This window comes from Sinocyclocheilus anshuiensis, unplaced genomic scaffold, assembly GCF_001515605.1.
Source record: "Sinocyclocheilus anshuiensis isolate Anshui unplaced genomic scaffold, SAMN03320099.WGS_v1.1 scaffold78, whole genome shotgun sequence".
In the NCBI taxonomy this organism is placed as follows: Eukaryota; Metazoa; Chordata; class Actinopteri; order Cypriniformes; family Cyprinidae; genus Sinocyclocheilus; species Sinocyclocheilus anshuiensis.
In genome coordinates this window covers 1,876,916-1,893,981 of record NW_015544250.1, presented here as the reverse complement: position 1 = coordinate 1,893,981, position 17,066 = coordinate 1,876,916, and the positions used below count along the sequence as shown (strand labels likewise).

Genomic DNA, 17,066 nt, shown 5'->3' with positions numbered 1-17,066 from the left:
GTTTTTATTGTTGTACGTTTTTTTTTTTTTTTTTTTTTAAGCAAAAAATCATTTTTGCATGTGTTATTGGATACAACATAATCATAATCTGTACCGGTCATAAAAATGATACTGACATTTCATAATGTCCCTGATGATTTGCAGCGCCCCAGCGCACGTGTGGCTGCTAACATGCTGCACATCAGCCTGTGGGGAAAGCGTGTGTTGGCCAGCTTGAACCAGGCCAGGATGGATGAGCTGACGGACTGGCTGCTGTGTCAGACTGCTGTGGTGCTGCTGAAGGGTCGAGGGTCCGGCGGGAGCTCCGTGGAAGCTGAACTCCAGAGATGCTTCCTCGCCAACATAGACCTGGAGGATCTCCACACTGCGGTCAGCTTCCTCATGTACGGACAAGAGCAGTTGAAATCCCTGCTAGCGCACTACACTGAGCCATAGTGTGTGTGAGTGAGTGAGTGTTCACTGGAGAAACAAGCACAGCTCAGTACCAATTATTTTTTAGTAGGCTGTGGAAGCACTTTAATCTAACACTAACATTTTGATATTATGGCATTTGCACTTTTCACTATATACACTAAGAATACTTTATGCTGTTAATGACTCTTTAGAATAACAGCTTAAACGGAGTACAAATTCATGCATAATGTAATGCATTAATATCCACAGTATATCACAGTTTACTGAATATTGCTTAAAAAAGGAGGAAAATAAATGCAGAATAAATTATACAGTTTATGTTTTTCTGATAGGATATTCAATACAATTTTGATTTTAACTTTTGGTAACTGATTGCATCATGAAATGTGTGTGTTACCAGAACAGAGTTGGTTGGAGAGGCTGGGAAAGTAATTGGGATTTGTGATGGCATTTCAGAGATAGAGCAAGTGATTATTTTTGGAGACGTTCACTATGACAATCTTTGGAAGAACATGTTCAGATGAATTCTATAATAAGGCCAGTCATTGTGCATGTGCATTAAAAGTAAACGGTGACTTTTGAATGCATGCTGACTTCATTGTATATAGGCTGGAGATGACTGAAAAGCCAAAAATAATAAAGAATTAGAATAGTATTGAAATAATGTGTTCTTGTCTTTTGCATATGACAATAAAACAGTTTGGTGATAGATTACACATATTAATATTTACACTGCATTGTATTATCATTGTAATATATAAGTTTCTAGTATGCCTAGTAAGAGAGCTTGATTAGCTGGTTCAGGTGTGTTTAATTAGTGTTGGAGCTAAACTCTGCAGGACATCATTATTATTATTGTAATTAAAAACAATACTACTACTACTATATATACTATATATACAGTATATGATACTGTACATTCATATATAACACACTGTCATGAGTGTCACAAACTGCGACAGTTTGTCGTTGTATAATTGTATAATAGGCCTATATAATAAAAACATTTGTATTTGCTGTGTGTGTATTGTATTACTATGTATAGGTCTATATGTATAGTATACATTTTATAGACAGAATACTTAATAAAACATTTATGTTTATATATTTTATTTATTTTTATATATAATTTTATAACATTTAATATATTTAAAAAATACAAATATTTAAAAAAATAAAATGTAATCAAGAGTTGTACATTTTTAAAATATTTTAATAATATTTGTATTTAGACATATGCCTATAATAAACACTATAAAGTAGAAATATTTTTGAATATATATATAACATTTTATATATTTTAAAAAATGTAATACAAATACAATAAAGTAGTAATTAAAAGTAATACAAGTAACGTCTCGGTTACGTATGCAACCCTCGTTCCCTGAAGGAGGGAATGGAGACGTCACGTCGGATGACCGACGAATTGAGTTCTCCACCGTGTCGCCGAAAAGGCCGGCCTGGGACACGGGGGCGTTCAAGAATCGTGTCTTGTCTGTCTCGCTTGTCAGCCAGTCACAGCCAGAAATGGCGCTCCTGGACATCGCACGACCCAGAGACCGCACCGTAGCCTTCGTTGCGCGAGGTCCGCCGCGGTGCGGCTCTTTAAAAAGACGTTCCATCCGTGAAGCTCTTTTAGATGGAATTTGCTCTTTTAGTGTGCTGAAGTGCACAGGGGAGATGGCCGTCTGCAACACACACAGGGGTAGTGCAGCCTGTTGTGTGCAACCCACTCGACACGGGAAAACCACCGCAGCTGAAGCGCCGTACCACCAGCACGAGAGCCCACGAAGAGCGTGCTTGACTGTAGTTTTTCACCACTGTAGAAGGTCAGGAGCAGAAAGATGGAACCGCTCGGCTCCGAAGCAAAAAACTGAATATGCGCTGCATCTGCTGCCTACTTATACTCACGCTGTGATCAGCAGCAGCTGGATGCAATAATCGCATGCCAATGTGCATTGGCTCGTTTAGTTTACACTCGAAGTAGATTGGTCTCTCTAAGCGAGATCCCAATTCGTCGGTCATCCGACGTGACGTCGAGAGTGACCGACTGAAAGGGAACTATTTTTATGGACATTTTATGAATTTGATATAAATTGTATTTAAATATAAATTTTATAGGCATACATTCTTATAATAAAACACATTATATTTATACATTTCTGTATTTTTAAAATATAATTTTATAATGAAATATATTTAAAAAAAAACGAATAAAAATATTTTAAAAAATAATGAAATGTAATAAAGAATTGTAATTCAATTTTTAAATATTTGTAATAATATTTGTATTTAGACATATGCTTATAATAAGACACATGCTATTTATACATATATTTGATATATTTGTAAATATATTTATAACATTTAATATATTTTCAAAATGTAATACAAATATGAAAAATTAAATAAAGTAGTAGTTAAAAGTAATATTAACTCAGTTTTTAATAAGAATGTAGTATATACGCACGTGTGTGTGTTTATATATATATATATATATATATAGTCCTTTTTTAAATTATTGATAAAATCTGTTTATATAATTAATAATTGTAAAGAAATATTTATGTCATTTCCAGTCAAGCTGTAAAATCTTTAAAATGTCATTTCCAGCACAGCATGCTAAACATAATACATAATTTGTGGTATGGTTGAAATGTTCATGAACAAAAAATGACTTGCTGAGTCCCTTGTACTTGATACAGATTCGGTCCGAGACACATCAGGGCTGAATCTGCTATGATAAGGTTGTTCAATGGCTGGACGAGAGCGGCCCCGTACGAATCTTTAAGGGTGGCAGATATCGGTGACGTTAACGTCAACCTCTTTGACCTGAAGGACACCTGCAAAAAAATACACGAGGCTTACCGCGAAATTGTGACCACTGGCTGCATCCCACTTACACTGGGTGAAAAAACATTTTCAATATGCAGGAATACACGGATCAGTTTTGAGTCTATTTTTAATATGTTACTTCTCCACTTGTCTTAGATTCCCAGGAGGTGATCATACAATTGCATACCCAATTCTACAAGCAGTTGCTGAGAGGTTGGTGCAAACGCAATTTTGCGATGCTAACTCACATTTAGTCTGAAATACTGCTATTTCTGCTGTTCAGACATGGGCCAGTGGGCCTAATACATGTGGATGCCCATGCGGACACTAGTGACATGATTCTGGGTGAGAAAATTGGTCATGGGACCCCTTTCAGGCGCTGTGTGGATGAGGGCCTCCTGGACTGCAAAAGGTTCGTCCAGATCGGGCTCAGAGGCTCGGGTTTATTCTCCAGATAATTATGAGTGGAGCCGAGCACAGGTATCACAATGCTTTTACCAAAAATCATGCTCTATATAGGTGATATATATATGGCCGGTGCTTCTTTCTCTCATATCACTCTGCTGACACGCAATTAATAAAATATTATGTAAAAAATGTGTATGTGTATTTTTAGAGTATTTGTATTTAGGCATATATAATAAAACTTATACTGTTTATACATTTATTTATTGCTCTTTCCAGGGTTTCCGTGTAGTGGAAGCTGTGGAGTGCTGGCACAAATCTCTTGTCCCACTCATGGAGGAGGTTCGCTCACAGATGGGAACCGGACCGGTCTATCTCAGCTTTGACATAGACAGTCTGGACCCTGCATTTGCTCCAGGCACAGGAACACCTGAGATTGCTGGCCTCACACCCATTCAGGTTTACCTGTCCAGGTCGGTCATCAGAGATGCTCAAATCTGCTCCTGGAGTTGAGCTGAAATTCCAAACACCACTGAACCAACTAATGAAGGTCTTTTGATTCACTTGATGCCAGTAATACTTCCACAAGAATGCATATAAACATAAGATTTGCTGCACAATATGCAACCATATATAGAACAAATGGTTTGGAAAATGGACACACTATTAATCTGGCATACTGTACTATACGGTACAGATCATATTAAGATGCAGCCGAGAGCAGCTGTTAGACTTTGCGCATGAAAGTTTAATCTTAACCTTAGGGGATGGTTAAAAGCATACTTAAAGACAGGCATGTGGCTTATTTGAACCTCAGTCTGTCGTTTAAAGAATGATGTATTTTGAAATTTGCTTTCAGGGTCTGGAAATCATTCGAGGTTGTCGAGGTCTTAATCTTGTAGGTTGTGATTTAGTTGAGGTTTCTCCACCTTATGACACCACAGGTACTGTTTTACATTGGGAAAATATGTCATTTAATGCGAAAGACTTGAATAATTCAGAATATTTCGATTTCCCATCTTTTGAATCTATTTTTTCTCAGGAAACACTGCTTTGACTGGGGCTAACCTTATTTTTGAGATGATGTGTGTCCTTCCGAAAGTCAAATATTATTGATTGCTTTATTTTTCTACATCAGTGGAACATCTTAAATAATTGCACAGTGACTTTAATACATGATTTATGTACAAAATCAGTATTAATATTATTTTCAGCAAAAAAAAAAAAAACTTAATTTGTCATATTGTCACAGTTTATGAACACAATAAAGAAAATTCATGTGGATGTAGAAATAACTTTCGGGGGGGGAAAAAATCACAAAACTATGTATTTGATCATTTAGTTTTTGAACAGATTAATAAATAAACTAGATTACATAATACAGTGTTGATATTTTGCACCACAGACATCAATACATTTAGTCAAACAGAGTTAATAAGCCATGAAAATTTGGCATGATGTAATGCTATCTTAAATTTAAGATATTTACCAGTGCATTGCAAAACACAAATAAAATGCTAATATAGTACAATGACACAAATACCGCCTCATCAGTTATAAAGTATATGAATGTTCACTGAACACCATATGAATAAAGTAATATTATTCATCACTCAAACTGCATCAGCAATGGAAGACTTCATATAGGAGTAGATTTAACTCACCCACACCTTTGTGTGCATATGCAATAGCTAATCAAATAATGCATTAACCACTAAATCCTGCTAACAAAATGAAACATCCCAGTATAAAGGAGACCAACGGTTTTCTACAGCAAACATGAAATGCATAGTACAAGATACTTCAGATCAAGTATGTATTATTTCTTCTCTTTGTACTGTTGAGAATGTTTTGCATGCCACAGCACATATTTAATGATAGAACACAAATGGAAACTAGAAAGGTCTCTGGCACTATTTGTCATTCTTTAAGGCTTTACCTGCTCATTTAATAGCTGCACTATATAGCTGAATGTGACTTGTAAAAGTCAATAAAGAGCTGTTACACCCTTTACTTACACTATCAATCTGGTAAGAATGTCTGGAATCTTTCCTATATTTTAGAGACACAACCCTATATTACATTATTATATATACATTTAATATTACGTAACTATTTACACTGAAGCACAGTTTGTGTTTGATGGGTACTGCTGTAAAGTTGTGCCAGCTGTGTTAAAGTTTGTACCACAAGTAAGAGTGATGCACAAAAAAGTGACTAAACCTAAACCGTTTTCTTTTGATACTGAATTGATAAAGCTACAGTCCTTAATTTGTTGAAAGTTTAAGTGAACAAAGATATATACAAAGATATTTTCACCCTTGTTTAGAAAGAAAAACATTTTTTGTTCAAATTATTGAAAATAATAAAAAATGGTAGTTTCCAAATGGTAGCTTTTCATAACGAGTTGTTAAAGAGCCAATTTTTTATTTTATTTATTTTTAAACATTTTAGAATGTATTTTTTGGTATGAAATTGCAAGTAAAACATATTATAAAATGGTTCATTTCTTTAACATTAGTTAAAATGAGTTTAACAATAAACCACAATTTTTAAATAATAAAAATATGGTAGTATATGTACTGTGGAAATATGCATTATCCAATGATTAATAAATGCTGCGAAAGCATTTAATTTACTGCATTGACTAAAGTTAACATATATAACCTTGCTGTAAAGTGTTTGCAAAAAAGTTATAATATTGCACTTTCTAGATCAAGAGGGTTAAATTAAAGGGGGAAAAAAAAAACATTCACAGCATTGTCATGAGTAAACATAGGCCTAAACGTCTACAGTGATCATGTTTGTTATGCTACATTATGTTTTTACTTGCAGCATGTTGCAATGTTATTCGTGGAGTGGAAATGTTTAAAATCGAAAGCTAGGCTAGCTGTATTGATATTTTGGCTCTATTTTGAGCCTTTTGAAATAAATACCGAAGACCCAAACTGACTGTAAAGCCCTCCATTAGAGCAGCTCAAGAAAACATTTCCAAGAAGTCAGCATCAGTGTCGATTCAAGTACTTCAAACACTTTCCTTTCCTCCGCAATGCAAAACTAAAGACGCTTCTTCAAAGTCTTACATATAATCGTCTCGTGAGCATCTGGCTCTGAGCAGCATCAAGCCTGGTTTCTCTGAGGCCTTCAGTGCTTCTAATCCAGCTGCTCTAGCAAAAGCATGTTACCTTCAATGAGGCTTCATTTATTGACAGTGATCTTGTCCAGACCGGGCCAGGATGGGACGTAGTACCGGGGCAGCGTCCCTTCCATCAGTCGCTCTATCCAGAGTCCGAGTCGATCCAGTTTGTGGTGGATCTGAAGACTTGTGGACCGAGAGCGTGTCATGCCCTTCCTGGACCGGGAACCTCCTCCTTCCTCTTCCGGCTTGCTATCCAAGTCTTCACCTGTGTAGACTGGCTTGAAAAGGCACAGGTATTTCTTATGGCCATTGAGGGCTAGAACATAGCCTGTGTAGTCTACTTTGCGGATGCCCACTTCTTCCTCATCTGTGTCGATCTGCATGGCGTCCTGAGCATATTCCAACACGGCCGCCATCCATTCACTGTGTTTATCCACATTTAGGAAGGAGAAGTGCAACGTCAAACTCCTACGAGGAAGAGGAAATATTATATATCTTTTTTAGACATCGTGACTGCAGGGTACAGCGTGCAATGAGGGCTCACCCAGTGAACGAATAAACTTCCTTGGCAAATTTGCTGAGCAGGATGTTCTTTGTGGAATCAGTAAGTACCAGAACTACATTGATGTGACCCGGCCTCAACTTCACCAGGTTACTAGTGTATGTAATGTCGGTTAACTCTGTCACCTCCACAAAGTTTTTCTTTGGTGGGCGACTGCTGGGGGAAAAAAAAAAGTTTTTAAATCAGACCATATAATACTATAATAAATTAGGGATGCATAAATATAAAATAATTATTTGTTATTTATTTATTATTATTATTTTACGCTATTTTTATAGCTGATAACAAATGACTGATATTATTAAAATTCCAAATTTAATATTATTGTATATTTATTATAAATAAATTATATAAATAATCTCAACATAAAATGAGCATGCACAAATAAATATCCAGTATTGTTTTAAAACCACTAATATCCAATAAATAAAATGGTACTGATACATTTGTGCATCATTAAAAGAGATGAAGTTCTGTGGAATTTATTTGTGACCCTGGACCACAAAACCAGTCTTAAGTCGCTTGGGTATATTTTTAGCAATAGCCAAAAAAACATTGTATGGGTCAAAATTATCGATTTTTCTTTTATGCCAAAAATCATTAGGATATTAAGTAAAGATCATGTTCCATGAAGATATTTTGTAAATTTCCTACCGTAAATATATCAAAACTTAATTTTTGATTAGTAATAGTCATTGCTAAGAACTTAATTTGGACAACTTTAAAGGCGATTTTCTCAATATTTTGATTTTTTTGCACCCTCAGATTCCAGATATTCAAATAGTTGTATCTCGGCCAAATATTGTCTTATCCTAACAAACCATACATCAATGGAAAGCTTATGTATTCAGCTTTCAGATGATGTATAAATCTCAATTTCATAAAATTGACCCGTATGACAGGTTTTGTGGTCGGTCCAGGGTCACATTTATTGGATTTATCCAAACGTAATATGTATAACGAAAGAACCTGGATGTGCTGGAGGTGTGTGGCGAACCGTTCTCAGCCTTGGATGCCTCTTTTGCTTTCGTTTTGGGCTGTTTTTCCTCACTTGAGTCACTGAAATTGGAAACCGCATTGTTCAATGTTTCTGCATTTCCCGTCTAACACATCAGAATTATGAATGCAATAAAACTTACCTGAAAGCCTGAATAACTACAGTGCCAAATAAAATAAAAAGTGCAGAGAATATCAAAGACAGTAGGGGCATCATCTCACGCCTACAAAATGAATGAAAAATAACTTAATAGAGCATTAAATATCAAAAATATTCCTGACCAACCCTTAACCAAACTATGTTACAGACTTTTCATTAAGACCCTAAAGAATCATATCAACTTGTGGAAAATGGGCATCCTATGACCCCTTTAACAGTTGTTGCCTTTCGCCACTAAGAGATATTTCGTAAAGCTTATTACCTGAATTAAAATCAGTAACAAACAGGGATAAAGCTTAGGGTCAATTGCCATTTTATTCACTTACCAGTTATTGTGAAGAAGATCATCGATAATTTCAGATAAGTAGTCATATGCTGTGTAAATCCATCTTATTAAAAACATCTAAAAACAAACAAATGTACAAAATTTAGTTCCGGCAAATTCAAAACACTATTTGGACATGAAACACAATCTAGAGCTCTACTGAAACAGGCATATAGGTCAGTGCTAATTTCCCAATTAAAGACACCCCGTGAAAAGCAAACCCTGAGAGACTCACTGAGGTGAACTCATTGTTGAGCTCTGGGAGAACGGCGTCACAGTTAAGGATGGAGGGATCCTTTTGCAGTCTTTCAAGTTCCTCCAGGAGCTTGTGTTTGTCTTCCTTACTGCCGTTCCATCCTCCGAAAACTGGCTTATACAGAATCTTACCAGCTCCGTTACGCCTCTCCAGAATCACCACCTGTTCAATACACACAAAAGTCTCATCGGGTTACACTCTAAAGGTCCACCAATAGTGGATTTTGCCAATTTCGATAACTTCAATGGGAAAACAAGCCAATTGAAGTCATTTTTATCATTGTCGGGAAGTGTGTTGCTGATTAAAAAAAACACATTGCTATAAAAACACATTCAAACACATAATTGCATATGCAAATATCATCATTAAACAAACATAAACAACATACAATGGGTTCTGGCCAAATTCCGAGGTCGGACCCCTCCCCTCGAACAGCACGCCAACTACGCATAACCTTTACTCTATTTATTATATGTAAGTGTGAACTTGTGAAACAAAAATGCATGGAGAAGATAACATCTACCTGTGGTGGTGTGCTGTCTTTGTTCTTTAAGAGAACATCACATAGGGGCTGTTGACGTCGCTGGTAGACGTAAGCAAACCGAAGCACATCATTAGTGCTGGCAGAGGCTAGCGAGAGGAAGGCTTCATTCCCTGTAGCAAAGGACTCTTCCTCACCGGTGATGAGTAGAACGCAATATCTGTGGAAAAGGTATTGCAGACTTTTGGAAATGACCCTTTAACATGTTGCATCAGATTAACTGATTTTTTTACACAGCCATCTTACTTCCTACGACGATGGAACTGTTTGACAGGGCAAAGCTCATCAAATAGCTTCTGGTTTCCCAGACGAGGAGCCAGGAGGAACTTGTTATTGGAGATGAAGTCATCTATTATCTGCTTCTTCATCCCTTTAGCCTGAGGAAGCAAATGGTTAATTGAAAGTCAAAGGTAAACATATTTATATCTTCTCAAACATCTCATATGACCATGGTTTTCCAAGCAAGATTCTTCCATCATTTGTTGGTCCTGGAACAACATTCCTGTCAAACACGCATATTAAAACAAATATTAACCACTAAAGCGAGTTGTCACTGAAGCCCCAACCTGATTGGTTGTTGTTGTTTCAGGACCAATAAGGATGTTGATGCAGGACCTTCTAAGACCAGGATCCAGGACCCGCCTTATTACAAAATTAACAATGACTTGCCCTGAAAATGTTTTGTAATTATTTCGAAAAATGTAATAAAAATCCAAATGGAACCAAAATGTAACACTTTATTTAAAAAAATACCAAATAACAAATAAAAAGTTGGATACAAAATGAATCAAAGAATCCTCCAAATAGCACAACTTAATCTGAACATAAATAGGTGAAACATCAACTATACTTGTTGATTTTTGCCAGAAACAGATTTCATCCAATCAATACGATCTACAGTACAGTAGTCAAGGGAACAGGTTTACCTGTATTATATCTGCAGGCTTCTCCACGTCCTCTTTGAAGACAAGCATGGTTGGAGCATAAGTATTGATGTTGAATTTTCTCAGCAGGTCAGCGGTTTCAGAAAGACCTTGATCAACGTATCCAAACTGCACATAATCCTTATAGGCAAATGCTGTAAGCTATTAGAAACAAACAAAAAAATGCAATCATTGGTGTATTGGCTGAACAATGGCAATTCTGGAGGTTACTAAGCAATCTCTACCTTATAAAGCAGAGGAACCGAAGGCACTTGGTCAAACAGGAGAACATGTGGCTTGTTCAGCTCATGCCAGCTCTTCAGAAACTCTTGGTTGTTCTTGTCTGTAACCTATAGACATCCATAAATGAGAAGTCTGTGACCAGAAGATATAAATATAGACATTGGGAATGCATGATGACGTTCACTAACCTTTTCAACTAGTCTCTGTGGCAGCAAATTTTCTATGAACTGCATCAGGTGGTCTTTAACAACAGCGTAATGGAAGAAAGCCACTTTTCCATTGACGACACCAAGAATGGATGGAGTCTGATGTGCACCCAAATGATTTGCTAAACGCCGCTCATAACCAACATCAACCACACCAATTCCAATCCCTAGAGATGAGAAAATCAACTTCTTACATGGAGGAAGTCAACTTCACAAACTCATTTCAACCCAAGTAAGGTAAGGTCATATCACTAACTGGGACGTGACATGTAAGCATTTCTAATAATGATAATAATAATAATACATTTTATTTATAATGCGCTTTTCTCACACCCAAAGCGCTACAAAAATGTAAAAAACAATTAAAATACAAAATACAATGATACAATATAAAACAGCAAAGTAAGATTAGCATGTAAACATACTAAACGAAGGAGAGATATAATCACATTATCACTGTTTGTTCTGGTACTATTTCAGTCAGACTACATAATATTTTAAAAATCTGAATTATTGCTTTAGTCCAACTGAAATCAAACTTTTAAATAATATATTAATAATATAATAATTATAATAAAAACAATTAAAATACAAAATACAATGATACAATATAAAACAGCAAAATAAATAAAATAAAATAAAAACCCTAATCAACAGCTTAATCATGATAAGTAATTTTAAAGAGGTGGGTTTTCAACAGTTTCTTAAAAGTACTTAGTGTAGGAGCACTTCGAACATTCAAACGAAACGCATTACATAGCCTCGGAGCAGCACGAGAGAAGGCTCGTTATTGCTTTTATAAAACGGTTATTCCATATAATAATAATAATAATAATACATTTTATTTATAATGCGCTTTTCTCAACCCAAAGCGCTACAACAATGTCACATGTAAATACAACTTAATCATAATAGACAATTTTAAAAAAGTGGGTTTTCAACAGTTTCTTAAAAGTACTTAGTGTAGGAGCACTTCGAATGTTTAAAGGAAGCGCATTCCATAATCTTGGAGCGGCACGAGAGAAAGCTCTCTGTCCCATAGTTTTTAATCTGAAGTGGGGCTGATAGAGAAGAAGAGAATCAGCAGAACGAAGAGGACGAGAAGGCATGTAAGGGGTAACTAAATCACAAACATAAGAAGGAGCCAATTCATGCACAGCTTTAAAGGTTAAAACAAGCATTTTATACTCGATACGCGATTGAACTGGAAGCCAGTGCAAGTTACAGAGGACACCACTGATGTGCTGCCATGAGGCTGTGTGAGTGAGAACACGTGCTGCTGAGTTCTGAATATATTGTAGCCGTTTGATAGATTTTGCTGATAAACCAGTGTAGAGAATTGCAGTAATCAATTCTTGAAGTGATAAAAGCATGGATGAGCCTTTCAGTAGCAAGTGTAGAAAGGAAAGGACTAATCCTAGCAATATTTCTGAGATGATAAAATGCTGATTTAGTAACACTCCTAATGTGAGCCTCCGATGTCAAATTAACATCAAATATCACACCAAGGTTACGAGCTTGTATAGACAGCTGTACAGAGCTGTTATCCAGTGTCAGATTAAAACTGCTACATTTGCGGATGGCTGCTGGTGTGCCAATAAGAAGAACCCCAGCCTTAAGAGCTATTTAATTTTAGAAAGTTGTGAAGCATCCATACTTTTATGTCCTGCAAACATTCAGAAAGGATTGCAGAACAAACTGTAACATCGGACTTTGAACTGATGTATATTTGGGTATCGTCAGCATAAAAATGAAACCCAAGACCATGTTTTCTAATGATTTGCCCCAGAGGAAGCATATAAATGCTAAATAATATGGGCCCCAAAACAGAACCCTGAGGGACACCATATTGGACCTGACTAATATCTCATTTGTTATTTCCCAGAACAACAAACTGCGATCTATTTGTAAGGTAGGATCTGAACCATTCAAGCACAGTGCCAGAGATACCGAGCCAACTCTTTAGTCTATCAAGTAATATAGAGTGACATACTGTCAAATGCTGCACTCAGGTCTAACAAAACCAAAATGGTAGAGGCACCAGAGTCAGCTGAGACCAGGAGGTCGTTCATAACGCGAACCAAAGCGGTCTCAGTACTGTGCCCTGGCCTAAACCCAGATTGGAAAGGCTCTAAAAGGTTGTTTAATGACAAATAAGAATGTAATTGCGCCAAAACAACACGTTCCAGGACTTTAGCCAGGAAAGGAAGATTTGAAATGGGCCTATAATTTGTTAGATCAGAGGTATCACATCCAGGCTTTTTAGGGACTGGTGTGATAGCTGCAACCTTAAGTTCACACGGAACAATCCCAGTAATAAGAGAAATGTTAACAATATTTAATATGAGGGGACTGATTGTCGACAGACACCCCTTTAGAACAGTAGTTGGAACAGGGTCAAGAATACAAGTGGTTGAGTTCATTGTCGACACTAATTTTGAGGTCATCAGTGGTAATTGTTGCAAAACTAGAGAACAAAACCATAGGAACACTTGGTGGAAGAACCTCAGGGAGCACAGAGCTTGGGAGAGAACCAATAGACTTATAAATAGATTCAATTTTATCCTAAAAAAAACAATTAAGAAACTTACTACACTGCTGAACAGAAGAACATGTGGGTGTCTTGTTTGGTTTTAAAATTTTGTTAATAGTCTTAAAAATCTTGTTTGGATTTCCAGCATCATCACTTATAATACGTGAATAATATTCAGCTCTAGCCACCTTAAGGGCCTCACTGTACTGAATTAAATGTTCATCATACATAAGCTTGTGAACTGTTAAGCTTGATTTTTTGTATTGCCGCTCAAGTTGCCTGTTTTTAACCTTGAGTGCCCTAAACTCATTTGTATACCAAGGAGATGATTTCGTGAATGAGACAACACGTTCCTTCATAGGAGCAAGGATATCCAAGGTAGATGATAAAATGGAACTGTAGTCATCAACAGTATAACTTGTTGGATGCTCAGAAAATCAGACGTGAGAAACTATCAGGATCAATATTCTTAACATTCCTAAACCTAATTACTCTCTTCTGAGATGATGATCGTGTAGAAGAGACCGGTATATTAAAAGTAAGCTTATGGTCACTAATACAAGTCTCATGGTTATCAAGCTGTTTGATGTCAACGCCAACAGAACACACCAGATCTAGTATGTGACCTTTGTTATGGGTAGGAAAATTAACATGCTGGGTTAAGTTAAGAAAATCAAAAATTCTAGAAAATAGAATTTACTCACCTAGAGTTTCCAATTCCTGCACTGTTTCTTTCCAGACTGGCTCGAAATGGATGCAGCTGAAACACCAGTCTGAGGTGATCTTGATCAAGTAAGGCCTCTTGAAGCTGTCAGGCACAACTTCATTGACATACTGTTTGAAATGCAACATGTACTTGCTGTTAGCAAAATCCCGGCCACCCTTATTGTTGAAGGGAAAGTGGAAGAAAGACTCATCAAAGTAGAAGTTGTCATGAAAGTGGCGGAAACCATGATGGCCACGTCCATACGGATGAGCGTTATCTGTTTGTCCATAGCGATCGTAGCTGGCTTTCTTCTCCTCATTTGTTAAGATCTATGGAGTAACATGTAACAAGTTAATTTTAGCGTTACTTCTGACAACATGTGATCTGTTCAGAGTCTATATGAGCTGCAGTACCTCATAAGACTTTGTAATCTTGATGAACATGTCTTCTGCTTCAGGATTTTTGTTTTTATCAGGATGCCTGACAGGAGAAATGAAAGATGACCATGGTGTACCATTCTTATTTAGACAACATGAAATTACAGAGTATTACAATTTAATAAAATAGCACTCTCACCATTCTTTGGCCAAGCGTTTGTACACTTTCTTGATTTCTGCTTGGCTTGCACTTCTGGTGACTCCGAGAACCTTATATGGATCAAATTCTGCAGTGCTTTCCACCGTAGCATCCATCAGGAGCACACAGACCATCATCACAGAGAGCAATACCACCACCATCCTCATCATGACCATGTGTTCTTCTGCCCGAAGACTATCAAAGTAATTATATTATGGAGGAAATACTTAAAAAATTAATGCATATTTAATTATAAAAATAAATTAATAAATTTAAAGTACATAAGTAAATTCATTTCTAATGAAAATAAATTTAAACGAAATATGAAGGAACAATAGCTAAATAAACAAATAAATCTAAACATTAAACATTTAATAATTACTTTTTTAATTAATAAAAAATAAATAACCATAAATACAAAAAATGTGAAGGGTAAATAGATAAATGTGTACATAAATGAAGGAATCAAATATATCCATTGTTACGTTTTTGGTATTTGAAATTTACTTCAATAAACTTCAAATATAAATATTAGATGAAAAACGTAAAAATGTTGCCTTAACTGAAATAAGTTAAAACTATTAAATAAAATTAAAAATTAAAGCTAATTAAAGGTATTAATAATAATTATAATAGTATATAAATAATTCAATTATAACTCTGAATATATCTATAAATAAAGAGTATTCATAATTATGGGTCTGGTTTTAATTTCATGTTTTGTCTTCAGTGTTATTATCTAACTGCCTTCGCCAGATGCCAAATAAAATAAAACCTAACAACCCTGACTGTTCAACGATATTAAAATCAAATATGCCCATTGCATATGCTGAAAGCTGTCATGCAAAATACAGCAGTTTCTAACGGATGTCAGTGACATGCTAGTCACGTTTGGACTATTACAGAAAACCCCGACATAAAGCGCATTCAATGACGAGAGAAAATAACCTTTAAATCGTGCTTTGAGGGCAATAATAAAGCAGGACATGCAGATAAAATGACATCTGACGATTGTGGAACACCCTTAGCTAGTCTGTTAGCCAACCTAGCTCATGCTTTTATCACGAATATGACATCAAAACGAGAGGAGACCATTACAACATGAATGAATTATGAATATACCGCAACTAATGGTGACAGAAGTTCATCCATCCATCTGAGTGACGCGTTCATAAACCATAAGACATGCGTATTAATATTAGCAGAGATTCACAGCGGCACAAACACATCCCCTCGCTCCCTTCCTCTCTCTCTCTCTCTCTTTCTCTCTCTGGTTATAGTGAATGAGTTTGGTTTTTATTTGGTAATGCAACTTATTGTGTCTTTTATAACAGACAAGTAGGAATATACAGTGTAATGTTTGATGTTTATTGTGAATGAGATTATATGTATTTAAAGTTTTTAATTTTGTGTAGAATAAAGGGTTTGTAAAAGTCAAAAGTCTCTCTCTCTCTCTCTCTCTCTCTCTCTCAATTCAATTCAATTCAATTCAATTCAATTCAATTCAATTCAATTCAATTCAATTCAATTCAATTCAATTCAATTCAATTCAATTCAATTCAATTCAATTCAATTCAATTCAATTCAATTCAATTCAATTCAATTCAATTCAATATGTGCTTTATTGGCATGACAATTGTTACAATGTATTGCCAAAGCATAGTGTTTACATTGAATCTAGAACAGATTTATATGCAACAAAAACATGCATGTATATACATTTCAAAAGTAGAACAAATCAACATTTTAGAATTCTACGCACAATTTATAATTCAGTGTGTGTGTGTGTGTGTGTGTGTGTGCAGGCGCGGATTAACGCACACTTGCTTAGGCTGCAGCCTAGGGGCCCCACGTTTGCAGGGGCCTCGGATTGGCCAGACTGGTTTTTTATTATTATTATTTTAAATTTACTTCAGCGTGAACAAAAAAGACCCTCACTTGTCCATAAGAATTCGTTGCAGAGCGTCTGACAGAATGAATGTCTTGTATTGTAGAATGCACGCCCAGCACCGCTGAGAGTTCGTGCAATCCTTAAATCGAAACCGAAAGTAAAACGCGCGCACGCATTCAAAAGCGATTCTAATACCCCGCGTTTTGAGAGCGACTCTCTGATGCGCGCAAATTAGGCTACATAGCATATCTAGGCTGTTATTAGTATGTAGGCTATAATAGGTTGTGCAGTTGTCTATAGCTCTGTGTCATGCTTGAAAAAATGTGGTCTCTATTTGCACTTCGAATATTGAGAG

General features: G+C 36.1%; 2 protein-coding genes and 1 pseudogene across 3 annotated transcripts in view; 2 read left to right on the top strand and 1 right to left on the bottom strand.

Annotated features, from left to right (window-relative positions):
• Positions 1-919, top strand: part of LOC107697909 (serine/threonine-protein kinase PINK1, mitochondrial-like) — a 6,377-nt gene extending 5,458 nt beyond the window's left edge. The window contains exon 8 of the mRNA XM_016498772.1: positions 145-919. Within this exon, the coding sequence (XP_016354258.1) occupies positions 145-435 (291 nt within the window). The 3' untranslated portion in view covers positions 436-919. The remainder of the gene's footprint in view (positions 1-144) is intronic.
• A 1,022-nt stretch (positions 920-1,941) lies between these two features.
• LOC107697828 (agmatinase, mitochondrial-like) lies at positions 1,942-6,068 on the top strand (annotated as a pseudogene).
• Positions 6,069-6,237: 169 nt separating this feature from the next.
• Positions 6,238-16,049, bottom strand: LOC107697907 (dnaJ homolog subfamily C member 16-like). Of its 2 annotated transcripts, none has more exons than XM_016498770.1 (15): positions 15,943-16,049; positions 14,821-15,015; positions 14,658-14,724; positions 14,243-14,573; positions 10,988-11,172; positions 10,802-10,906; positions 10,560-10,718; positions 9,880-10,010; positions 9,616-9,793; positions 9,072-9,254; positions 8,838-8,914; positions 8,495-8,575; positions 8,325-8,414; positions 7,338-7,511; positions 6,238-7,261 (listed from the first exon to the last, which is right to left on the bottom strand). In XM_016498770.1, the coding sequence occupies exons 2-15, from the start codon at positions 14,994-14,996 to the stop codon at positions 6,853-6,855; spliced, it is 2,346 nt and encodes a 781-aa protein (XP_016354256.1). In that variant the 5' UTR covers positions 14,997-15,015; positions 15,943-16,049; the 3' UTR covers positions 6,238-6,852. The 2 variants fall into 2 exon arrangements, with proteins under 2 accessions (XP_016354256.1, XP_016354257.1); XM_016498771.1 differs by having other exon boundaries at positions 7,338-7,508.
• Positions 16,050-17,066: the final 1,017 nt, after the last annotated feature.